The 26,761-nt window shown below is 42.9% G+C and overlaps 1 protein-coding gene across 4 annotated transcripts in view; it reads left to right on the plus strand.

The window, feature by feature from the left end:
- The first annotated feature begins 546 nt into the window (after window positions 1-546).
- Window positions 547-26,761, plus strand: part of Rrm2b (ribonucleotide reductase regulatory TP53 inducible subunit M2B) — a 29,281-nt gene continuing 3,066 nt past the window's right edge. The window contains exons 1-8 of one of the 4 annotated variants that reach the window (XM_006982810.4): window positions 547-784; window positions 5,596-5,751; window positions 13,148-13,264; window positions 14,746-14,879; window positions 15,535-15,629; window positions 19,998-20,131; window positions 24,113-24,217; window positions 26,331-26,444. In XM_006982810.4, the coding sequence (XP_006982872.1) occupies window positions 737-784; window positions 5,596-5,751; window positions 13,148-13,264; window positions 14,746-14,879; window positions 15,535-15,629; window positions 19,998-20,131; window positions 24,113-24,217; window positions 26,331-26,444 (903 nt within the window). In that variant the 5' untranslated portion in view covers window positions 547-736. Of the gene's footprint in view, window positions 785-955; window positions 1,152-5,595; window positions 5,752-13,147; window positions 13,265-14,745; window positions 14,880-15,534; window positions 15,630-19,997; window positions 20,132-24,112; window positions 24,218-26,330; window positions 26,445-26,761 lie in introns of those variants that run through there. The other 3 variants (XM_006982811.4, XM_076555869.1, XM_042264604.2) reach the window with 3 other exon arrangements.

The following is a 26,761-nucleotide window of genomic DNA, read 5'->3' on the forward strand; positions in this document are numbered from 1 at the left end:
ACGCCACAGTCGCCACCGGTGGACCAGTGGGGAGCAGGCTTGCCTGGCGCGGCCACGGCGTGCTCGCCTGCAGGAGAAGCCGGAGGGCGGAGGGAGGCCGCTCTCAGGGGTGGGCGGGGCCGGCCGAGGGGGCGGTTCTCAGGGGTGGGCGGGGCCGGCCGAGGGGGGCGGCTCTCAGGCGTGGGCGGGGCCGGCCGAGGGGGGCGGTTCTTAGGCGTGGGGCGGGGCCGGCCGAGGGGGGCGGCTCTCAGGGGTGGGCGGGGCCGGCCGAGGGGGCGGCTCTCAGGCGTGGGCGGGGCCGGCCGAGGGGGGCGGCCCTCTGGGGAGGGGCGGGGCCGGCCGAGGGGGCGGTGCTCGGAGGGGCGGGGCCGGCCGAGGGGGCGGTGCTCGGAGGGGCGGGGCCGGCCGAAGGGGGCGGCTCTCAGGCGTGGGCGGGGCCGGCCGAGGGGGCGGCTCTCAGGTGTGGGGCGGGGCCGGCCGAGGGGGCGGTGCTCTGAGGGGCGGGGCCGGTCGAGGGGGCGGTGCTCTGAGGGGAGGGGCGGGGCCGGGGTGGGTGGAGCCGCCGCGGGAGGCCCCGCCATGGGCCAGCGAGAATCCAGGACAGGAGCGACGGGGCGGGCCGGAGCCGGAGGAGGGCCACGGCGCAGACCAGTGGGCTGCCTGGAGCCGGTCCTGCCGGGAGTTGGCTTGCGGCGCTCAGTTCCTCAGCTCGGGTAGCTCTGGCGGAGTCTGCGCGATGGGCGACCCGGAAAGGCCGGAAGCGGCCGGGCTGGAGGAGGATGAGGTAAATGCTGCAGTCGCTTCATCCTCCGCCCCAGGCTCATGCCCGCACTGTAGGCTGCCGGGGACCTGCAAGTCCTGGGGCTGCTGTAGGGTACTGTTTTAGTCGTCGCCGTCAGAAAGCCAGTGCAGGCCGGAAGGAAGCGCCCTCGCTGCAGGCCGGGGGTGGGGGGTCGGGGAGGTCGGCCCCCCGCTCAGGGCTGGTCCCGGACCACCTCAGGCCCTGCCCGGGAACGCCCCTTGTTATCCGGCTCTCCAGTCTCCCTGTCTGCAGCCCTGGCGACTGCGAGGGGCTGTGGCGAATCTACCCCAGAGATGCGAATCATCCCTGTGCAGTTAAAGAGCCGAGGAGCGTGTGTGCACTGGCGCAGGTGCATGAGGGGGAGCGGACGGGGCGGGCCGAGAAAGGCTTACAACGAAGAAAAAGGAGGTTAGGAGGCTAGTTTTGCTCAGACTGAACCACTAACTGGATCTTCGGGGTGTCTGCCTCTTCATTGCAACGGTGGAAATGTTGCTTCCTTCACAAAGAACGAAGTGCTTTATGCAAAGTGCCACGGTGCTTAATAAATCTAAAATTAACTCACTCATCCTCTGCTTCTGTGCTAGCAGAAAGAAGTACGTAATAACACAAATAAACATTAGATTATAGGAGTGCATAGTAATTTAAATTATTGTATAATTTCCAGTACCCCATTTTTGGGGGCAAATATTTTAAGACATTGGAATATGAGTAATACTTTTGTGTCCCTGTGTGGTGTCTTGAATTTAATACTGTGGCAGTTTGGAAGGAATATAAAGTTTCAGCCCACAGACTGCTTAAACTGGCATTTCTAGACAAAGATGTAGATTCCAAGTTGATTTTTATTTTGTAAACATTTTGTAATAAATTGTGACTATTCCTTATTTTTTTTCTCCTTGAAACAAAGGTACTTAGTACCAGTTTCTCCACCTAGGTGAAAATTCAGACTTCTCTGGTTTGCCAGTGACATCAGGAGCCATTTTGGCTTAACACCTGGAAGTTAACTTTTTTTTATTACTCTTGATTCATAAAGACAGAACAGAATTTTAGACTAGAATGAATTTTAGTGAGTATTTTTAATGAGTCCAAAAGTTTTTTGTGATGCAGAGATATCTTAAGCACTTTGTTTCTCTGGATATGATAGAGCAGTGTGGGCTATTTGTATCCGAATCATCTGGAGTAATTAATAAAAGCTAAGTTACTGGGCCCACAACCCGCATTTGTAACAAGCACTTCAGGTGATGGTGGTGTACTTGATTTAAGTGTCATCCTAAAGGGTCAGTAGATGAGGTTTCTGAGTTTCCTTTGTTAGATGTAGATTTTGTATGTGAATCGACAGAGAAAGGGGTCCATAGCATTCATCAGTTCCTCAAAACATCCAAGATTAAAAAGCTCAGGCCAGAAAACCCTGCTAGGGCTCACTGCTAGGACTGGGTTCAGCTCCCCAGGTTGTTACTCCTCAGCCTGGGTTCCATCAGCTTCAGATTTGTTGGTGATACAAGAACGAAATGATGCTTTGAAAAAGTACATGACTGCAGCAGCATGCACGTAAGTGGAGGAGACGCACGAGGTGGCCACACGCCAGTGGCGGAAGTACGGGAGAGAGGTGAGGCGTTCGGGTGCCAGGCTAGATTAGGTCAGTGTAGGTGCCTTTTGGGGAATCGTGACCTAGATCTCTGTCTCAGCAACTCTTCAGCCCGGATGACCAGAAACTAAGACAGAAGAGACTGAGCACAAGTGTGGGAAAGGTGGAATCTTGCCGAGGATGATCTACTGCCCAGCTTTATTTCAGGTCCTATCACTTCATCTTGGTGCAGTTACAGCTAAGTTGTCTCTCTACTGCTGTCAGTCTTTCCTGCCATCCAGTCCTGCGTACCTTTGCCAAGTCTGTATTAAATTAACGGTTTGTTGTGACTTCCTAATACTAATTCTACAAAAGGTCTCTCAAGCTCTCAGTTCCCATAAAAAATAGTAAGACCCACTAGCAAGGTCCTATCAAAGTCAAGCTTTTTTTAATTTCAATTTACACATCTTAATTTATGTGTTCATGTTCTCATTTCCATTTCTGAAATTCATACATTATATGTTACAAAATCTATTTTCTTCCTTCCTTCCTTTCTTCCCTCTTTCCTTCCTTCCTTTCTTCTTTCTTTCCTTCCTTCCTTCCTTCTTTCTTTCCTTCCTTCCCTCCTTCCCTCCCTCTCTCCCTCCCTCCCTCCCTCCCTCCCTCCCTTCCTTCCTTCCTTCCTTCCTTCCTTCCTTCCTTCCTTCCTTCCTTCCTCCCTCCCTTCTTCCCTTCCTCCCTTCCTCCCTTCCTCCCTTCCTCCCTTCCTCCCTTCCTCCCTTCCTTCCTCCCTTCCTTCCTTCCTTCCTGCACCTACCCGCTTCTCTTCACACTGAGGTGTACCTTACCAGGATCAGATTTCTTTAGTTCCAAACCTATCATCCTAAACTTTCTTATACTGCAATTTGTAACTTAATGAAATGTAGTTATGTAACTGATTATGAGTGTGAAAAGAAACCTACTGTCAGGAAAACTTACATGGAGAGCTTTGGGAAACTCAGTAAAAGTGAGTGGTTATAAATAATCATTCTGTCAATCATAGTGGCACACAACTATGATCCCAGCACACAGGAAGCTGAGATGGAGAATCAAATCTTTGGGGTTAGTCTGGGCTACATAGTAAGACACACCTCAAAAAACAAAAGCAGATAACAGCAAGAATATTCTAAAGTATGGTTTCTTACCACAGGTCCGCTGAGGGCATCTTGGAGAGCCTTACATGAACCTCTTCAAATTTCATAAAAATATTCACTATGAAATTTGAACTGGTCCAGTTCAAAGGTTTGTGTTAGTTAACCCTCTTCTCTCCACAAGACAAAATATTTAATAATACCTTCCTCATGCAGCTCCTTTTAATCCTTCATGAATTCATGTCATTGATATTTGTGAATACTGCTGTGCCTGAAGTATTCTCATCAGTGTGGAACAGGAATCCGATGTATACAAATGTCACTTACATTCCATATGTAAAAAGGCTCACAGATCCTGAGACCGACCAGTTACTTATTAGGATGCAAAGTTCCACGATCACAGTGCTCGGTGCCAAAGGGTTACTGCTAAGTTCTCCTCCCAGCTCTCAGAATGCCCCATCCTGCAAATGGAGTGACCTCAGTGATGTGATACAGGGCACGGGAAAGATGCAGAATAGGAGTCAAATGCGATCAGTTTATTTAGAGAAGAATTAAAAGAGCAATATGCACCACACAGATTCAAACTCCTTGTTGATTGGGCTGGGAAGATGGCTCATTTGGTAAAGTGCCTGCTGGGTAGCATGAGGGCCTGAGTTCGGATCCCAGCACCCGTCTAAAAGCCTGGCACTGGTATGTATCTCTAACCCAGCATTGGAGGTAGGTACCGAGACGCTTGTTCACTAGACCAGCCAGAAGCCTATCAGTGAGTCATGGTTCAGTGGAGAGCACTAGACAAAGACACCTGATAGTGACTTCTGGTCTCCTAATACACCACACACACACACACACACACACACACACACACACACACTCACCTGTTCACTCTAGACCTATGCCTTTTCAGTTTATCCTCAGTTCTAGCTAATGTTGTATTTGAGCATTTATCTCTTGACTCTCCCTCTCTCCTCAGCGTCTCACTGTAGCCCAGGCTGACCTTGAACTAGCAATCTTCCTGTCTCTACCAGCTCCTGAGTGTTGGGATTACAGGCATGTGCCAGCATGTCTAGCTGAGACTTACCTCTCCAGCCATTCTCTAACAATGCGTTAAAGTTCCTATCTGGGAGTTGTAAGAAGGTTCTGGTTGACAAAAAAAAAAAAAAAAAAAAGGCTAATCAGAAGCATCTCAATAAGCAATAATAACAAAATAATTTTAAAAGAATATAGCATTTGAGACCATGAAAAATACATTGTTAGCTTGTGGTTGATATGTGTGAGACAACCACTAACCTGACTGATAGCAAGGATGTTAAAAAGTCAAGACAAGTGAGAGCAATTTTGTACTGTAAAAAATATTCTAAAATGCAAGTAAGAATACTAGTGGTATATGGAAATGTTAAGATGGATAAAGGAGATAACATTGTTGGTAAGGAGTTTTCAGCTAAGTATTACAGTGTTTCAGATAAGATTAGAAAAAAAACATTAAAAATGTAGCCTGTAACAGTGACTCATTCACATCAGCATTCTAAATCAGAGTGGTACTGAAGGGACATTTTATTCAAAAACTTGGAAATTTCCCCACTGGTACGGTTTGTTGGTTTAGCATTTTACTACATTAGAGTAGCAATAACCATGATCATCTGAGACCCTACTATGCACCTGGTGCAGATTAAAGGCCTTTGAATAATCAGAACAGTTTATTATTTTATTTTATTTTGAGACAGGGTTTCTCTGTAGCCCTGGCTGTCCTGGATCTCTCTATGTAGACCAGGCTGGCTTCAAACTCACAGGGATCCCTGTCTCTGCCCCCTGAGTGCTGGGATTAGAGGTGTGGGCCAGCACCGCCCGGCAATCAGAACAGTCTTATTCGATGAGTGTTTGGTAGCTGCAGAAAGTGAGGCTTAGAGAAATTAAACAACTTCCTGTCATCATGCAGCTCACCCTAGGAGTTGCCCACTGGTCGGTCAGATCACTGAAAGGATGCTGTGCCTCTACTGCTTTCCCAGCCTGTGCTGCCTCCCAGACTTTGCCCAGATGTGTATTTAAGCTTGAGTCAGAGAGAAATTTGCACATGAAAGAAGTGTTTTTACTTTGTTTATCAAAAGCAGTTGTCTTCGGATACGAGCGCAGTTGCGGTGAGGTCAAATGAAGAGCCACTCCTCAGAAAGAGTTCCCGCCGGTTTGTCATCTTTCCAATCCAGTACCCCGATATTTGGAAAATGTACAAACAAGCACAGGCATCTTTCTGGACAGCAGAAGAGGTATGTGTCATCGCCTGCATCTCATTCATGTCCTGTGTGTTCACGTCTTCCCTTACATGAAACATTACATAAAGTATGGCTCAGAATTAATATAGATTATTGGTTCTCATTAATAATAAATATAACTAATTATTAATCAACTTAAATTGATCATAATTAGATTAGTGTCTGTAAATAAGTTTCTTGGTACGAGGAAATGCCATCTCATTTGGCCAGATTTTTGTTTTTGTTTGAGACCTGATAGCAAGGATGTTAATAAGACAAGACAAGTGAGAGCAATTTTGTACTGTAAAAAATATTCTAAAATGCAAGTAAGAATACTAGTAAGGTTCCTCGTGGCTTTACCCAGCAGGTCTGCATGGAGAGGATGATTGGACCACGGGCCTGAGTGCAGGTGTCTGAGATGGTCTGCACTTGGCTGTGCTGGGGGAGGGGGTCTTTTGCTCCACCCCTTGGCATTTCTATAAATACCCTAGGGCCGAGACAGTCAGGGCCCATGGAATAGGTTCCAGGCCCTCTCGAGGCTATCCTGTATTTTCTGTCTTTATCTCTCCCCTCTAAATCTTCTATCTAATATTTCCTGCTGCTCCTACTCAAGAGTACTCTGGGGAAATGTGGGGGTGGTGGGTAAACGCCCCCCTCACACTTAGTCAAGATCCCTTTGCCTTTACCTTTAATATATTGTAGACCATTTTCTATTGTTTAAGCCTTATTTATTTTTATTCTATGTGTATGAGTGTTTGCCTGCATGTATGTGTGTGCACTCCATGTGTTCTGGTGCCCTCAGAGACCAGCCGAGATTGCTGGATCCGCAGGAACTGGAGTTACAAGTGAGTGTGAGCTGTCGTGTGAGCGTTGAGAACTGGACCAGAGTCCTGCAGCCGCAGCCGCACATGCTCGTGGTACCCAGTGAGCTCTCCCTGCAGCCAGTCCTGCTACAGCTTTTGTTTTTAAATGGGTTCTTAACTTGCTATGACTGCATAAGACCAGTGTTGGGTTTTCGCTTGCTCGTTTGCTTGTGTTGATGGTTACTCATTTATTTATGGCTGCATGTGTTTGTGGAAGTGAAATGATGTCACCAGGCTGGGCCTTTGGCAGCAAACACCTTTACCTTCTGAGCCGTTTCTCCAGTCCTAACACCAGCTTAGACTCACGGTCAGCAGAATAAACAAAATCACAGCTGCAGCTTCAAAAGGGAAGTGTGAGACCCAGGCAGTCGTGTGCACCCCTCTAATCCCAGCACTCAGGAGGCAGAGGCAGGCAAAGCCCTGAGTTCAAGGCCAGCCTGGTCTACAGAGTGAGTTCCAGGACAGCCAGGGCTACACAGAGAAACCCTGGCTCAGAAAAGCAGGAAACAGCAACAACAAAAATAGAAGGGTGAGAGCCTTACAGACCTGATCTTCTGGAACAAAGCTGCAGTCATGTGAACAGCTCAGCCAGCCAGGCTGAATTCAGTCTGGCTCTGCCTTCAGCTGCAGCAAACCACAGCTGCTGCAGCGGGGCAACCACTGTTCCTTACTATAAATGTGACTGTTTCCACCTTCACAGTGAGTTCAGCACGTCAGTTAGACAATACCTGCTGGTTTAATAAGAACAATTAGTTATGCAAATGATTGCTGTGTAATTTAAGTAAACACACAAAGTTATTGTCTTTATTATTTAATTATTTCTTATTGTTTGTGATAGCTGCATAATACCCTCATTCTGTATATGTATCCAGTGGCATCTCTATCTCTGGATAGCTGTACCTATGTGAATAAATGTCTTTGGATCTGTATGCCTGTCAGTCAAGAGACCAAATCTGGGCTAGCAAGATAGCTCATTGGACAGAAGCACTTTCTGAACAAGCCTGATGGCCTGAGTTTGATTCCTGGAACCCACTGTGGAATGAGTGGAATAACTCCTGCATTTTCCTCTGATCACATGTGTTATAGCACACACATGATCTCTTTCTCTCCCTGCTCCCACCGCTCATACACACACATACAATCAATCAGTCAGTCAGTCAATCAATCAATCTGTCAATCAGTCAATCAATCTGAAAGCAGACCAACTGTATCTATGGAAATAACACCCTGTGAAGAATGCAGGGTTTGAGGCCAGGCTGCTTCAGTGCAAATCCTCCTCTGCCCCATACTGTCTGTGGAAGGAGCTTCATCTTGCCCTGCATCCTCACTGCTAAATCAGGCCAATAGTATATGACACATTGGTTGTTATGAGGATCAATGAGGTAGTTATAATCATATTTAACATTTGATAAGCACTAAATAAATATAAACTGAGCTGGGTGGGGTGGTGCATGCCTTTAATCCCAGCACTCAGGAGGCAGAAGCAGGCAGATCTCTGTGAGTTCGAGGCCAGCTTGGGCTACAAAGTGAGTCCCAGGAAAGGCACCAAAGCTACACAGAGAAACCCTGTCTCAAAAAACCAAATAAGTAAGTAAGTAAGTAAACTGTGATTTCATACAAAGAATGGGAAATTTTAGCCTAAAACTTAAAGGTACCAGTGTCTGAAATTTCTCTTACACTGTTTTCAGATACTTACATATCTTTGTTCTGCTGTCAACATTGTTCTATATTTTAGACACAGAGCAAAACAGCCAACTGAAACAACAAATACTCAGGGTTTTATGGTAGGTCACCTGACTTCCCCTGCCTGTGGTTTTTAGAGAGCTCTTGTTAGATGTGGTTCAGAAAACAAGTAGAGCGCACAGTTGGTCTTTTGGTTTGTCATGTTCAAAAAAGGGACTTGTGATGTTTGGGTTTCTGAAATTCGCTGGAAATTCACTGCTTCATTCAGAAACTGTAATAAATGTCTTATGACCAAGAAATACTAATTTAAAAAATTAAAGCACATAGGTTGATGCATATTTTGCAGGAAGACTCAAATACATGTTTTGAAGGAAGTCAAGGATATTTTTAGTCCCACATATTAGACAAATTATGTAAAAATAGTTAATTACTTTTATAGTATAGTTTTTAAATCAGTGGTTGAATTTAATTCTCAAATACGAGGCACTGACTCAGAAGACAAAGTATAGGCTTAGGAATTTTCTAAAAGTCAGTCAGGCAATTCTGATAATCAGCTTTCTGTTACTATGACAAAAATACTGAAGAAAATCAAGTTCTAGAGTAGCAGTGCCACAGGGCAGCAAGCACGCCTTTGCTTTAACACATGACCCTCTGGGGCACGGTGAGGATCAAAAACTGTAGCAGCCAGTCTGCAGCCAGTACTTAGATGGTGAAACTGAGGATGCGCTCATAGGAGAGAAAATAGACAGGAAAGGTGATGTTTTTAGAAGGAAATATAGCCATTATTATTTGACAATAAAGTAAAATTTATAGGGCATTTTAAAGCTCAGAGTTTAAAGAGGCAAATTTAATATTTAAGACTAGACATATTGCAGTATTAAGTTTAATACCAGGAATATAGTATATGAGAACAAGAAAGAGACCCCCGAGTTAACCTGAGTTGAGCTGATAATAGAATGGAATTTGACATTTTGCTGATATATTTTATAAAGTGAAGACAAATATTTCCCCTCCCCATCCTATTGTATTTCTAGAACTTAGCCTAGTTTCTTGGCATATATTGAGTGCTCAGTATGGCAGGAAAGGATACACTGATTAAAGGTTAGAATAGTAGTCTTTTTTTGAAAGGTCAAGAAGATTGAAACTTCGTTATATAATTAAAAGAGCCAAGCCAGCAGAATTTTCCAAAGGACAGTTACATATTTCAAATGTTTGTCACATTATTATGAGACATACTTGGAGGTTTTCATAAGACAGGAGAAGAGCTATGCACTGGTTTGTCTTCCCCAAATTTGTAAGTTGGGCCATTCATCCCCAGTGGGATGGTGTTTGGAGGTGGGGCAATGGGAGGTAATTATGTAATGAGGATGATGAGGTTAAAGATCTCATGCGTGAGATTAGTGCCTTTATAATGAGAAGGGAGCTTTCTCTTTGTCTATGAGCATATGGCAAGAAGGTGCCCATCTAAAAAGCTTCTTCAAAAATTTTACCGTGGGGGCTGGAGAGATGACTCAGGAGTTAAGAGCACTGGCTACTCTTCCAGAGGACTCAAGTTCAATTCCCAGGACCCACATGGTGTCTCAAAATTATCTGTAACTCCAGTTGCAGGGAATCTAACACTCTCTTCTGGCCTCTGTAGGCACCCAGCGTGTTCACAGTACACAACACACATGTAGACAAACATATCCATATACATAAAAAAAAAATCCAGACATACTGCTACCCCTAAGCTGTCTTAGATTGGGTTTCCATTGCTGTTATAAAATACTATGACCAAAAGCAACTTAGGGAGGAAAAGGTTTATTCATCTTATGGTTTATAGTTCATCACCCAGGGAGTTCAGAGTAGGCACTGGAGGCGGGAACCTGGCTGCACACTGGCCTGCTCCTCATGCCTTCCTGAGCCTGCTTTCTTATAGCACCTGCCGCCACTAGCCTAGGGGTAGAACGGCCCCAGTGAGCTGGGCCCTCCAACATCAACCATCAATTAAGAAAATACTCTACAGGCTTGCCCACAGGCCAATCTGATGCGTTTGTATGGAGCCGGGGGGCACAATTGATCCCTGTTCAACTTGACACAAACACATCACTTTTAAGCCATAATCATTCATTTCTTGGTCTTCATGTTAATAATAGTATTACAATATAAAACATTCCAACTTTAAAAAGCCCCATAGTCTTTACAAATTCAAACACTTTAAAGGTTCAGTCACTTTAAAATATCCAAAGTCTCTAAAAATATCCTTAGTTTCTTTAAAATATCCAAATTCAGAAACTCCAAAACTTTGAAATCTTTTACAATTAAGTCTCTTAACAGTAATCTCTCATAGCCGGGCGGTGGTGGTGCATGCCTTTAATCCCAGCACTTGGGAGGCAAAGCTAGGCAGATCTTTGAGTTCAAGGCCAGGCTGGGCTACAAAGAGAGAGCCAGGGCAGGCACCAAAAACTACACAGAGAAACTCTGTATCGAAAAACAGTGATCTCTCATAAAAAAAAAAAAAAAAAAAAAAAAAAAAAAAAAAAAAAAAAAAAAGTTAAATACTCAGGAGGGACAGAACAAGGGATAGTTACAACCACATCAAAGTTGAACAGCATAAGAAGTTCAGTGTTGGTCATCTGGGATTCACTCACGATCTTGGGCTCCCCCAGAGGGCTCGGGCTACTTCTGCTCTACCCTCTGCCACACACAGGCCTGTCTGCAGGCCTCCACAGCTTTCCTGCCCTTGGTAGCTGTCCTATGGTACTGGCATCTCCTGAGCACTGGGCTCCCCACTGTACCCATGCCACACCTTCACCAATAGCCTTTTCTAGACTCTCTTCAGAGACTCTAACCCTGCCGGATGGTGCCAGGCTCCATTTCTTTCCATGACCCCTTCATCCTGGGGCTTCTCCTGTAACTGAGGCTGCACCTTCCTTGATGGCATCACCTGGCCTTTTGAGGGACTCTAGTCCTGCCACACAGTGCCAAGCTTCAGCTGCTCCTGAGGACTCTTTCATGCCTTCAAAACCAGCACCACCTGGGGAACTCTTATACTACCCAGTTGGGCTGCCATGTGATGCAGCCTTGGTCCCAGCAGGACCACAAGTTGTATGTGCTGATCCTGAGGAAATATTCTCAGCATCCTTTGATGCTGGTCTCTTCTTAATCATTGCTACTTTCACAGCTCCAGCTAGCCAGTAAGGAAAGGTTTCACTTCAGTGGTGCTGGTCTCCTGTTAATCACAGCTGACTCTTCAGCCCCAGCTGACCAGGAAACACAGATTCTTAATTCAAAATATTGTACAGCCCAATAGTCTTTTAAGGGACTCGTAAACTTTCTTCTGAAACTTCATATACTAGGCCTCCGTTGTCTGTATCACTCTCAAATTGAGGTTCCCTCTTCCAAAATGACTCTATCTGTGTCACCTGGACATGAACTTAGCCAGCACATGCTTGGATCTTGGACTTACAGCTTCCAGAACTTTGAAAAGTAAATGTTTGTTTTTAAGCCATCCAGTCTATTATCATCATCATCATCATCATTATCATTATTATTATTACAGCAGCAAGAGCCAGCTAACTCAGTAAGGTACATTTAAGGACCACTTGAAAAGTTTGGATTTTGCCAAATTTTAGAGTCCATCACTTTCTTAGTTCCAAAGAATAATTTTAATAAGCATTTTCAAAGGTATTTCTATTCTAGGAGAAGCCTGTCTTAATTAGGGTTTCTATTGCTATGAAGAGACACCATGACCACAGCAACTCTTATAAAGGAAACATTTAATTGGGGTGGCTTATATTTTCAGAGGTTTAGTCCATTATCATCATGGTGGGATATGGCAGTGTGCAGACAGACATGGTTCTAGAAAAGGAGCTAAGAGTTCTACATCTTGATTCACAAGCAACAGGAAGTGAACTATATTCTACACTTGATGTAGCTTGAGCATATGAGACCTCAAAGCCCACCCCCACAGTGAAACACTTCCTCCAGTAAGGCCACACCTACTCCAACAAGGTTATGTCCTAATAGTGCCTATGGGCCAAGCATTCAAACACATGAGTCTTTGGGGGCCATACCTATTGAAACCACCACAAAGCCATATCTGTAAACTGCTTTAAAACCCAGATTATTGTCTTGCTGACATGACTTCTCAGTAAAGAGGAGTGGCTGGCAGTAGCATAGAGGCTATAATTAGTTAGCAGGTGCTGAATCTGTCTAATACTATAGTAAGTATTGTATAAAACCAATGACTGCTGAGGCATTAGTTTATCTACTTTAAATACTTGACTAGTTTCTACTTTCCTTTTTGTTCATTCATTCACTTGGTGCTATGCTTAATTAATTTTAATAAAAATGTATCCTGGCCAACTAAATTAGCAAAAAGAAAAAAAAAGCAGATTCCTTCACAAATGACCTTCTTTCCTCATTCCCGCTCTCTCCTCCCTCCTCCCCTCTCCACTTCCTTGAACATGCTAAGACAGCTTTGTTTGTTTAAAGAGATTTTGCTGGATGTGTTTAGGGTATAGATCATGGTGTTGTAAAATATGCGCGCGCGCACACACACACACACACACACACACACACACACACACATGCACACACTTGCACGCAAGCGCACACATGTGTATAAACTTTTTCCCATTAACAAGTAAACGTATATACTGTCTCATATACTTATCCATTTCCTCCTGTGTGGCAAGAGCAGGTATAATGTACTAATTAGGTAAATGTTCTAAGTACAGCACATTATTGTTAATGTAATAGCTATCTTATTTTGAGTTTTGTGATTTTTAATGTTTTTTCTTTCTGATGTAGCTCTTCTTAACTTAAAGTGAAAATTTCCCAAACTCTTTAAGTGAAAAACAATTGAAGTGTTTTTATTCTAGGTTGACTTATCAAAGGACCTCCCTCACTGGAACAAGCTTAAATCAGATGAGAAGTATTTCATCTCCCACGTCTTAGCCTTTTTTGCAGCCAGTGATGGAATTGTCAATGAAAACTTGGTAAGATTTTTATTTTACTGTTGCTCCTATTTTGTACTTGAATGACAGTGTTAGTAAGATCACCATAGGTCCTGCCCGAGGAAAGAAAGATGTCTTAATAATAGACTAGATGAAGCTTACTTCCATTTAAACAACGTATGGGGTATGTGTGCATGTATAGGCAGAGGCCAGAGGAGGACATTGGCTGTCTTCCTCTGTTGCTCTCTGCCTCATTTCCTGAGAGAAAGTCTCTTCACTGAACCTGGTGCTCACCATTATTTAGCTAAGTTGACTGTCCAGGGAGCCAAAGGATCCTCCTGTCTCTGATACCTCAGCACGGGGGTTACAAGCTCACAGACACATGCCCAGACTTATGTGAGTGCTAGGGAATCCAAACTAGGGTCTTCATGCTGATGAAGCAAGCATTCTTACCCAGTAAAGGTGTCTCCCCACACACCAAAGTTTTATTTTTGAGTATATTTTTTCTCATTAAGTTTCAGAGGAGAAGATAGTTAACTGTCAAATGACTAGCAATATATTATGGAATCAAACATAAATTATACCAATTAAAACTACATATAGTGTGGGGCTGAAGATATCCCTGACTATTCAGTGTTTGGCTAGCATTATAGAGGCCCTGAGTTTTAGCCTAGCAATGTGAAAACAAAATCCAAAATTGCACAGAATTCGTAAACTTGATTTTTTTTTGCCCCTGATAACAAACTTAATGGAGAATGTGCCCTTAATAGCCATCTGCAGCTCTGTGTAGATATAGGTTCTGCCCCTCATATAGAAATTGTGTTACCATCAGTCAGGAGGAATAGGTTTTTGGTAAGGAGAGTAGAAGTAGGAACATCCAGGATGGACCAGAACTTTAGCGGACCTGTCTGCTATTAGGGAAAAAGCTCTACAGGGCAAAATCACTGTTTTTGATAGGTATTCTAAAATTGACTGTTCAATAGGCAGTGTTTCCACTTCAAAGATAAATTTGCTCCATTGCTTAGGAACACAGTCCATGAAGTTGTAGGCATAGCCCAGTGGGTACCTGCCTAGCAGAAGCACAATACTGGGATCAGTCTCCAGCACTAATTAGCTTACAGTACTTGTAAGATGCTGCTTTAAAAGACCCGTAAAGGCTGATGATGGAGTGCTTGCCTAGCATGAGTAAGATGCTAGGTTTAATCTCAGAGCCACACACATGCATGTGCGTCATGGTGTGTATGTGTGTAGAAATCAGAGGACAACTCTGAGGTTCCAGGCGTGGAGCTCTGGTCATTAGGTTTGGCAGCAAGCAATCTTACCTTACGATCCTTCTCACTGATCACTTTTTTTTTTTTTTTCTGAGACAGTGTCTTGCCATGTTTCTCAGTTGGTCTTGAAATCATATCCTCCTGTCCAGGTTCCTGAATGCTGGAAAAGACAAAGATTGTTAGGTGCTTTAGCTCGTGACCAGGGTTTTGTGAGAGCTTGCTCACTGGTCTCTGTGTCCCGTCTTTCTGTAGGTGGAGCGTTTCAGTCAGGAGGTGCAGGTTCCAGAGGCCCGCTGTTTCTATGGCTTTCAGATTCTCATCGAGAATGTTCATTCAGAGATGTACAGTTTACTAATAGATACTTACATCAGAGACCCAAAGAAAAGGTATTACTATTGTGTGTGTGTGTGTGGGGGGGTATTTGTGAAGGTTAGGTTTTTGTTTACATTAAAAGTAGAATTTATTCCAAAACTACAATATTAAAAGATTATTCACATATAGAAGTTCATGAGTATAGTTTTCTTTTTTTAAAAGATTTATTTATTTATTATATATACAGTATTCTGTCTGCATATATTCTGCATGCCAGAAAAGGGCACCAGCTCTCATTACAGATGGTTGTGAGTCACCACGTGGTTGCTGGGAATTGAACTCAGGACCTCTGGAAGAACAGCCAGTTCTCTTAACCTCTGAGCCATCTCTCCAGCCTGAGTATAGTTTTCTATTGCTCAATAATGTGTTAGATTAAAGACCTGGCATAGAACCAGTTAGTCTTTAGATAATTAATACCATCTTAAAAGCTTGTTTGTATTTGTAAATTGAATATTGGCATTTCATTGATTTTTAGATCAGCTTATATCCAAGTCATTAATCTGAGTTTCACTTTTATTTCTGTATTCATAATTATGAACATGTAAAATTATAGAAAAACTAGATTTGGTAGTATACTGTAAAAGTTACAAGTATTGTCTCTGATTATTAAAACTTAGTCCAATTAATAGAAACAAATGAATAATTTTTCCATGTTTTTTGTTTTTATAGGGAATTTTTGTTTAATGCAATTGAAACAATGCCGTATGTTAAGAAAAAAGCAGACTGGGCCCTGCGCTGGATAGCAGATAGGAAGTCTACTTTTGGTATGTAGCGCTAACTTGTATGCCCTCGGCTTAGCCGCCAGTGGTTGTGATGCGTGAGAGCGGAATGCAGGGATTTCAGTGTGCTAGTGCACTGTGCTCTAGTGATCACTAGTGCACTGGAATCACTGTGCAATGACTGGTTATCACTAACTGTGCTAAGGAAGCTGTTACTTGTGTTTAATACATTAGAACTTGGAAAGGTAAGATCTCACCATGCACACTGACAAGTAAAAAAGTCACACAGAACCCAATCAAGAGTGTTGTAGTCACCTACCTTTTGTGCCCGTTTCAAAGAGTGCCAGGGATTTAAAGCAAGTCAAGTCCTAACAATCACCGGAAACAAAGATCTAGTTTCTAAAAATGCAAAATTAGTATAGTCAACCACGACCAGAAACAGTTTGCAATAACAAGCTTAGTTTACACTGGTAAGTTAAATGCAGATATACTCCAGATGAGTTGAGACCACTCCCCTTTTGTATGAGGCAGGGCCTCACTCTATGTGTAGGTCAGGATGGATAAGTTGAGACCACTCCCCTTTTTTATGAGGCAGGGTCTTACTCTATGTCGAGCTCAGGATGGCCTCTAACTCGCTTGCTCTCCTGCTCAGCCTTCTGAACACTGAGACAAGCATGTGTCACTCAGCCTAGCCTTACGATTTTTTAAAATTAATTTTTGTTTGGGAAGGACGGGCACACGTGTGCCAGGGTGCGTACGTGTGTGAACTGTGGAGAGAAAAGGAAGAGTGGGACGTGCAGTTGGTAGCCCTCCTTTTTGGTAGTGGAACTCTAAGTCAGTGGTGTGGGGATGATTTGCTGGGCAGCACACTTACTGTTTTCTTGAGCCGGCAGCCGACATGCGACATGCGGCTCTGAGGGCCACCTGCGCCTTAGCACTCTCAAAGGCAGCTAGCTCTTCTTGGTGCGGGACTTGGCCCAGCCTTTGTGGAGACTTCTTGGTAATGGCTACCCCAAGCAAGAGCCAGGAGAGCAGCTGTTCTTTCCCTGCTTCTAAAATCTTTTTTACAAGTCTGTCGTTTTTAGCTGAAGGGAAATTTAAAAAGAATCCTTTGAAAATATCCCTTTGTTTTAAAGTTTATATAGTATGCTGTAAAGAGATCCAGTTCTCATAAAGCTAAAAATTTCCAATTATTTATCTGTGTTGTTTTTAATTGAAACATACTGTCCGGTTTAAGATTGGCAGATAGATATATTAACCCTTAATCTATGTTTTGAAATTACATTTGTAAACTTCAAAAAATAGTAATTATACAATTTTAGTGCACTGTACTGTGGACCCCGCTGTACTTAAAATATATACCCTACTAAACAAACTATGAGGCATTTACCTTCATTACAGTGTTTAGAATAAATGTCTTGGTTGTCTTTTTGTTTCACACATATTCTGAAAAGTTTATAAAATGTATCTGTATCTCTTATAATCGTTTTCGTGCATCAGTATGTGTTCATGTGTGAATGTGCTTGTATGGTGCAAGCACATGTGTGTGTACATGTCTGTGGAGGCCAGAAGCTGATGTGAGTGTCCTCCTGAATCCTTCTCCTCCGTCCTTCCTCTCCTCTCCGTGTATGTGTGTGTGTGTGTGTGTGTGTGTGTGTGTGTGTGTTATAGGCATTGTATATGCATCTGTGCACATATGTGTGCAAGTATACACCTACGTGTGAGTGTAAAAGCCAGAGGTCGATGTCAAGTCTCTTCCCTTATTGCTCTCCAAAGATTTACTCATTTAAAAAACTTTGTGTAGCCGGGCGGTGGTGGCGCACGCCTTTAATCCCAGCACTCGGGAGGCAGAGGCAGGCGGATCTCTGTGAGTTCGAGGCCAGCCTGGTCTCCAAAGTGAGTTCCAGGAAAGGCGCAAAGCTACACAGAGAAACCCTGTCTCGAAAAACCAAAAAAAAAAAAAAAAAACTTTGTGTATGTGTGTATGCCTACATGAGTTTATGTGCACCATATGTGTACAGGTGCAGCAGAGGCTAGAGAAAGTTGGATTCTCTGGAGCTGGTGTTGCAGGCAGTTGTGAGCCACCTGATATGAATGCTGGGAACTGAACCTGGCTCCTCTTCAAGAGCAGTAAGCATCTGAGTCATTTCTCCAGACCCTTAATGTATTTTTAGTAATGGATACTTTTATTTATCCTTTGATAACTTCATACATATACACAATATTTGATCATATAGCTCCCTGAATCTCCCCTTCTACATGTTCCCTTCTTACCTCCGTGTCTTCTTATTTCTTTATGGTCCACCAAGTCCAGCTAGTGCTGTCCACGTGTGCATGTGTGGGACCCATCCACAGAGTATGGGCAACCTACCAGCAGCCAGACACCCCAGCTGCTGTCAACTGCCAGTAGAGTCTCAGCTATTGTCATGGGGCCTCATGAGCAATTCCTCATTTTTAATTAGCATATGTTAATTGTGCATAATAGTGGGTTTCATTATGACATCTATATACATATACATAATGTATTTGACCATATTCACACACACACACACACACACACACACACACACACACACACACACACACACACACGTTAGCCTCTCTTGTCCCCTCCCACTCTGCTAATCCCCTTCCTCTCCTCAAATGGTCTTCCTTCTACTTTCCATGGCTATGCTTGTGTGTGTGTGTGTGTGTGTGTGTGTGTGTGTGTGTGTGACAGAGAGACAGAGACAGAGAGAGAGACCCAATGAGTTCATTAGGATTGTTTACAGAAATGTGAGGGAGAGTCTGCTTGTAAGAGCATGGCCACCTTTAGCCAGTAGCTGTCCACTGAAGACAGGGTCTGGCATGAACCTGGAGCTCACCCCTTGGGCAGGTCTCTTCAGGGATTCTCTTATACCCATTTCCCCAGTGCTAGGACTGCGTGTGTGCCTGCCACTACTGGCTTTCACACGATGCTGGGCGTTCAGACTCCAGTCCTCATGTTACTTTCCCAGCCCCTCCTTAAAATCTTTTAATTCTCTCCAAAAATAGTCTTCTGTAGCTGTTTCTTATGGTTCTTATTTTTCAGCATTCACATAGATGCCCAGAGTGGTTAAAATAGCTCTCCTCTTATGTTTAATTTTAGTCCAGTTCTCTTACAGATAATTGTCCATATGGCATTACTTTAATACTTAAAAATGTCAGTTATTATTGTCTGTTAGTTGCAAGATAAAAGTACCATAAACTAATATTCAATTAAGGATGAGATGAAGCAGTGATTATTTTTGTATTGTAATATTTATTATATTCACATGAAAGTTTTCTGTAATTCCTTTGACAGTACTCAGTCAGCACTTATTTATTTATATTTCTGTGTTTCTTTCAAAGCAGCTTTTTAAATGGCATCTATAAAGATAAACTAGAAGTTTTTCTCATGTTGGAAGTTATTAATAGACAGTTTGGTTTCACGTCTCTTTGCTGTGGTTGATCTGTTCGGTGTGAGATGAGCAAGGAAAGAGCAAGGACAGACAGACTCCTCTAGAGACAGCCAGAAACACTTCAGTCGGCCTGCTTTCTGAGATTTAAGTGTTTTTTCTGAAATTAGAAAGTGGATTTCAGCATAGAAATTGGACATGTCTATATAATGGATTTAAATCTTAAAATTTTATTTATTTATTTGTGTGTGTGTGTGTGTGTGTTATAATCCAAAATACCCTAGAGACAGTGTCACAGCTATGATATCACTGAAGATATTTAGGAATGAGTTTCTACAGAGTCTTTGCCTAACAGTGAATCAACTTTTAAGTTCGCTTTTCTATCTTTAATAGAACATTTTTTTCCTATAGGTAAATTCATTGCCTTCAGGTGATTTTTAAAATTATTCTGCAAGGATAACAATGTTTTTGAAATGTTTACAGCTAATCTTTTAGCAACAATAGGCTGCTAACAAAATATAAACCTTAGCAACCACTCCTCCCATTAGAGGAAGACAGCTATCATAAAGTTTATCTTGCACTTCCCATTATCGTATACACACATATGTACACATAGTGAACTCACACACGTGTGTCTGCACTCACAGACACATGCTCTTTACAGGCAAATCACCTCTCATTTATTTATTTATTTGGTGTATGGAAATCCATTGTGTGTGTGTGTGTGTGTGTGTGTGTGTGTGTGTGTGTGTGTGTGTGCGCGTGTGCAGGCTACACCACCTACTCAAGTCCACGTTTTCTGCAGGGTTTGAAACAGACATGTCTCCTTGAGCAGGCAGGGGTGGAAAACCTCTGCCCTGGAGACCTTTGTGCAGAGCACTGACTTGCTTGTTTGTTTCTCAGGAGGGCAGTGTGATGCTGCAAAAAGCCCCATGTATGTGTAAACTTGCAAATGTCCGCACCGTCTGGTTAGGAATGGAACTGTTCTGTCTTGCAGGGGAGAGAGTGGTGGCCTTCGCCGCCGTGGAAGGCATTTTCTTCTCTGGGTCATTTGCTGCTATATTCTGGCTGAAGAAGAGAGGCCTCATGCCCGGACTCACTTTTTCAAATGAGCTCATCAGCAGGGATGAGGTGAGGAAGGAAGTGTTCTTCCACTGAGTTTCTGTTGTGTGTGGTCGTTTATTGTTCTTTCCCCTGGAGAAGATGCATGCAGCGACACAGTTTTCTGCTAATGAAAAGGAAATGGACACACACTTCTTCTGTGGCCTGTGAGACTTGTTTTCCTTCCATGGCTTCTACTGTTCCTCCTTGGTCTCTGCTTATCCTTAGATGTGACTGGACTTCTGGATTCTTGCCTCAGTCTCATTATTTGTGACTTCCTGGCTGATTTTATTTCTTGTTGTGGAATCAGCCACCATCTAAATGTTCATAACTCCTCAAGCTTTATCTGTATTCCACATACTCTTTCCCTGTGGGAGCCCGGTCTGGGGTTCCTCGTGGCTTTACCCAGCAGGTCCGAATAGAGGATGATCAGGACCACGGGCCTGAGTGCAGGTGTCTGAGATGGCCTGCACTTGGCTGTGCTGGGGGAGGAGGTCTTTTGCTCCACCCCTTGGCGTCTCTATAAAAACCCTGGGCCAGAGACAGTCGGGGCCCGTTGGAATAGGTTCCAGGCCCTCTCGAGGCTATCCTTTATTTTCTATCTGTTTATCTACGCAAGATTCTCCGCTATAAATCCTTCTATCTAATATTTCCTGCTGCTCGCACTCAAGAAAACTCTGGGAAGCTGTGGGGGTGGTGGGTAAACGCCCCACATTTCCCAAGTTCCAAACCTACATTCAAGTGCATGCTGGGTGTTTTTTCTGGGAGCCTCCACGTGTATCTCAGAAGTCAAGATTCATTGTCATCTCCAAACGATGTCATCTCTCCATCACAACCCTGACGTCCTGGGAGCTACTTTAAACTGCTGTTTTCTCTTCCTGCACATCCATCTGGCTCTATCTGCAATACCTTCTCATTTTCCTCCCATCTTTATTATTATTTTCACTCTTTGATCACTGTTTCAAAAGAGGCAGCTCAACATTCCTGGTTCCATTACGTCAAGCTGGCCACTGCTGCTTTGATGGACTGCTCGTCCTCATGGGCTCATAGCATGCATGTATCTCTCTGCTTGGTCAGATTCTAGGCTTTTTAGCATGGAGACTACTCCTATTTCTACTTATTTCAATGTTTAGTCCATGATAACCGTCCGGTTCACGTTAGTCCACACTCACCGGGGTGCCTCAGCTTTTCATTTTCTTAAGTAACCTTCTCAAGTTACTTCTCTGAACCTCCATTTTCTCAACTATAAACTCTAACAGGGGTTATTACAGTGTAAGGAAACAGTATGTGTGAAAAGCGTTTAAATTTTTTAAAGATTTATTATTTACTTTATGTGTGTGGAAGTTTTGCCTACATGTATGTAGTGTGTCATGTGCATGCCTGGTGCCCTTGGAGTTCAAAAGAGAATGTTAAAGCCCCTAGAACTGGAATTATTGATGGTTGTGAGCCACCATGTGGGTGCTTGGAAGCCAAACCTGGTTCTTTTAAAGAGCAAGTGCTCTTAACTCCCATCGTATTGTGAAAATTAACTCCCAGCCCTGTGAAAAGTATTATTTAAGTACATAAATGCTTCATATAATTATATTCTTCTGTTTGATGTCTTTAACTTTCTGATAACTTAGACAATAAATGCCATAATTATTATAGAGAATTTAGCAAAAAGGTCAACAAACTCAGAGGTAATAATGTTTATTTATTGTGTTCCTTTATAGACTTTTCTACATTTAAATCTGTTTCTCTTTCTCCAGCACCCCTGTGTGTATATATCATATTTTTATAATTTGTGGTTTTTTCTGTTCTTTTGTTTGCTAGAGAGGGGATCTCACCATGTTGTTGTTTTAACTTCCTCACGGTGGCTGCATCGTAATCTGCTGCTGTTTCAGCCAGCAGTTGCAGCCCTGCAGTTACCGGCCTGCTTCTCTAGCACCCGCTCTGTCACTGCTGCTGAAGGGAGCTTTAACTAAGCCTCTGTCGTTCTGTTTATAAAAAAGGCTCAAGATTCAAAGGCTGGGGTGAAAACCTGCTATTCTCAGAGATGCTGGGTCACAACTAGCTAATCTTCCTTCCTTTTGAAGGTGTGTGTGTGTGTGTGTGTGTGTGTGTGTGTGTGTGTGTGTGTGTGCAGGCTCCAAAAGACTTGTGCTCCCTCTTCCCCAAACCAGAAAAGGCCACACCACTCCAAACCCCACCCTATGACTTCCTGTCTCTATCTCTCCCAGATGCCCTCTGATGCTCTCTGATTACTTTCTGTCAACTAGTTGTTAGTGTAGCCTCCTGACCCAAGGTTAATTTTATTTAATTAATGCATATGCAAACTTGGGAGTTCAGTGTGATCTAATATCCCCCAACACCAAGCAGCCCAGGCTAACCTTGAATTGGACATTTTCCTGCCTTTACTTCTTGAGTGTTGGGGTTACAGGCATTAGTAGCCACATCCTTTTTTTCCAGCTGGCAAATGTTGTGAGCCTTTTTCTTTATATTAAGCATTATTTCAAAACAGTTTGTTAGGGTTGTAATATTCTGGTGAATGAATGTATCATTTATTTGATACTAATTAGAAATTGGTTCTTGAATTTTGTTTAGCTTTTTTTCATTTTGAGATGACATTGTATTGATTGTGTAACCTAGCTGGCTTGAAACTTGCTATGTAGACCAGGCTGGCCTTGAACTCACAAGAGATCTCCCTGCCTCTGCCTCCTGAGTAGTGGTGTTAAAAATATTCACCACCATGCCAGGTTGTTTTGCTTTAATAAAGTGAAACTTTATTCTCTTCTGTGGTGGTGTTATCTGCTGTGTATCCGCCTCATCACTTGTGCTCCAGGCTGTCCTCAGCGTTTATTTTCTTCTGTGGTGGTCTTATCTGCTGTGTATCCGCCTCATCACTTGTGCTCCAGGCTGTCCTCAGCGTTTATTTTCTTCTGTGGTGGTGTTAGCTGCTGTGGCTTCAGGTGCTGTGCGCCCTGCTCTTCCGTTTGCTTTGCACCAAGTTCCCTTTGCTCTTGAATATAAACCCAATATAAACACTGTCTTTCTGGAGTCTCTCTGAGCTTCAGTTGCTCTTTAAGTGCTGCTGTATTGGCTACTTTTCCTGTTGCTGTGAGAAGCAGCAGCTTAGAAAGGAGCCTTGCTTTGACATGCAGGTCAAGGGCATGCGTCCGTCCGTCCGTCCGTCCGTCTGTCTGTCCTAGCAGGGGGGCGCAGGCAGCTCCAGCTGGCCATGTTGTATCCCGGTTATGAAGCAGAGAGTGATGCACGCCGGTGCTCAGCTCACTTTCTGCTTTTTATTTGGTCGAGGACCCAGCCTGTGGAATGGTACCACCTACATTTAGGAGCAAATCTTCCCACCTTCATTAGCCTAATATAGAAAAATCACAGACATGCTCAGAGGTTTGTTTCTATGGTGATTCTCAATCCCATCAAACTGGCAACCAAGATTTATCACCATAACTAATTACTGTTTTTCAATCATTCTTTTAATTTTTGACATTTAAAAACTAATCAGTTTGGCCGGGCGGTGGTGGCGCACGCCTTTAATCCCAGCACTCGGGAGGCAGAGCCAGGCGGATCTCTGTGAGTTCGAGGCCAGCCTGGGCTACCAAGTGAGCTCCAGGAAAGGCGCAAAGCTACGCAGAGAAACCCTGTCTCGAAAAACCAAAAAAAAAAAAAAAAAAAAAAAAAAACTAATCAGTTTTCATGTTGTCTCTTCTTACATTGTTTTCCTTTCCAAAATGTTTTTGTTACAAAATTATTTGGTTGGTTTATAAATTGGTATTCATGTTATAAAATGTTAATAATATAAAATGTTAATAAACTAAGATTTATTATCATTAAAAGTTTCTATTATAAGTTATCGACTTGGTGTTCAATGCAGTTTGGAGGTGAGAGGCTCCTGGTCTGTTAACCCTTTCATCTCCAGGAAGTTCCCTATTCCTACATCATACAGCACACTGACACATTATACGCAAGTAGCTAATTGAAGTTCTCTGACGGTAGTGATTGTCTTCTGTTTAGGGACTTCATTGTGACTTTGCTTGCCTGATATTTCAGTACTTGGTGAATAAGCCTTCAGAAGGAAGGGTCAGGGAGATCATTATGGATGCTGTTAAAATTGAGCAGGTAAGTGGGAGTCCCATTATCACATGACTACATTCTATTGTGTATTCATTGTTTGCTTTATTTTTATTGTATTTATGTGCATGGATGTTTTGCCTGCATGTATGTCTATTCTTCACATGCTTGCCTGCTGCCCAGAGTCCAGAAAAGGACAACAGATCTCCTGGTTGCATTTGGTTGCGAGGTACCATGTGAGTGCTGGGAATGAAACCCAGGTCCTCCAGAAGAGCAGCCAGAGCTTTTAACTACTGAGCAGTCTCTCCAGTCCCCATAGTTTGTTTTTAAAATTTGTTTTAAAATAGTGCCTTATGATACTCTGTGGGCTATCCTTGAACTCCTGGGCTAATGTAGCCCTTCTTCCTGATGCTGGCACTGTGCCACTGTGCCTAGAAGCATTTGACTGCTACGTTGTAGTTTGTATGTCAATATCGGCAAATTAACATAGTCCAATTTGACAGTTATTTTAGTTACTTTTCCATTGCTTGATAAAACATCAACTTACAAAAGGAAAACATTTAATTTGGGGCTCAAGGTTGCAGAGTCCATGACCATCATGGCAGGGAGTACAGCAGTAGGCAGGCATGGCACTGGAGCAGTAGCCGAGAGCTTATATCCTTATCCGAAGTAGGAAGCAGAGAGCGCTCACCCCCACTGACACACCTCCTCCAACAAGGCCACACCTCCTAGTCCTTCCCAAACAGTTCCACCAACTGACTACCAAGTATGAAAATATGTAAAACTATGGTGGCCATTCTCATTCAAACCACAAAACATGATGTATTGTTACCTCCATTTATAATTTGATTAAAAGTCAGTCTTTAATATATATATCAGGGTTTTCTGTGTGCTTGGTTTATTTCAGGGCTATATTTTTGTTTTAAATAAATTAATTATATTTAATTTATCTTTTAAATATGATTGCATAGTAAACATTTTAATTGTTGTAGCGTCTTAGTTTTATATTTCTAACTACTAGAGAGGAATGGTAATTTTTGTTTTATAGTTTCAGTAACAAAGCAGCCTTGCTACCTAGGTAAAGCGCAACCCAAACATTCACAAAATGCATAAGTAAGTGAATTAGTAGAGTAAAACTTAATTTATGGCATGCAAAGGTTGTGGCTAGAAGCAACTTGATAGTCTACTTAAAATGTATTTTTATCACTCTAAAGAACTAACTCGAAAATGAAATTTGCTTGACTTGTTTTTGAACAGTGCATAGGTTATAGGCATGGTTTTCATGCTGTGAGGGGAAAGGTGTATGTATATTGGCATCTTTTTACCATTTTGAGGATGAATTTCATAATTAATATGCTTTTATTTTTCATCTATTAACAGTTTACCACTGTCTTTAAGTACAACTGGATTTCAGTATATCTCCCAACCTCTAAATTCATATCTGTCAATTCTTATATTCTCTATAATCGATGTCTTTTTCTTGGCTCAATTTTGTGATCCAGCTTTCCATGGTGTAGTGGTCTTTGAAGAAGTTTTGTCTGGATACTTTAGGACAAAATATCACCATTTCTCTGTTGAGAAAATCTAGGAATCAGGTCCTTTACATACTACTTTAAAAGATTCAATAATTTGCTGTTTTCTATTTAACTTTGGCCCTTGGAGAAAGTGAAATGCTATAATTAGTAATATCCCAAACATTTGTAGACAGATGACCATCATTTGTCATGTAAATTTATCCTGGCATACTTGCCTGGAGCAAAATCAGCGTCTAGACTATAAAGAAAACTAAACTCTGTCCTGCTCATCTTCTCCATGAGATTGTTCACGGCTCAGAAGGTGCGGTCTTTCATAGCAAGGAAGGGTCTAGCCCAAGTTTCAAGCACAGCTTGTTCAAATTTTGGCTGACCAAAAAGTAGAGTTGGGACGGAAAGAAAGTCCTCAAAGCGCATGCCCAGGGACCCATTTCTGCCAGCCAAGTCTCAGCTCTAAAACCTTCCATGGCCTTTCTAAACAGTGGCACCAGGTAGGGCCAAATATTCAAATACATGAGCCTGTAGAGGACATTTCAAATTCCAACCATAATACTCTGTATCTGGGAATGTATACTTATTTATTGTTATGCTTTTGTGCCTGCCTTATTCTGATTTTGTTTGCTCTCCAGGAATTTTTAACAGAAGCCTTGCCTGTCGGCCTCATTGGGATGAACTGTGTTTTGATGAAACAGTACATTGAGTTTGTAGCTGACAGGTTGCTTGTAGAACTTGGATTCTCAAAGGTAAATAAAGTGTTGTAAAGCATGTAACTAACTGTCTTAGTTTTGTCCTATTGCTGTGAAGACACACCATGACCAAGGCAGCTTATAAAAGGAAGCACTTAATTGAAGGTTTGCTTACAGTTTCCGAGGTTAGTCCACGGCCATCACGGGAGGGAGCATAGTAGAAGGCAGGCAGGCAGGCCCCAGAGCAGGAGCGGAGAGCTTATTCCTTGGTCCACAGGCAGGAGGCAGAAAGAGAGCAACTGGCCCTGGTGTGGGCCTTTGAAAACACCCTCAGTGACACCCTCCTCCAGTAGGGCCACTCCTAATCCTCCCTA

This window comes from Peromyscus maniculatus, chromosome 20, assembly GCF_049852395.1.
Source record: "Peromyscus maniculatus bairdii isolate BWxNUB_F1_BW_parent chromosome 20, HU_Pman_BW_mat_3.1, whole genome shotgun sequence".
Classification (NCBI taxonomy): Eukaryota; Metazoa; Chordata; class Mammalia; order Rodentia; family Cricetidae; genus Peromyscus; species Peromyscus maniculatus.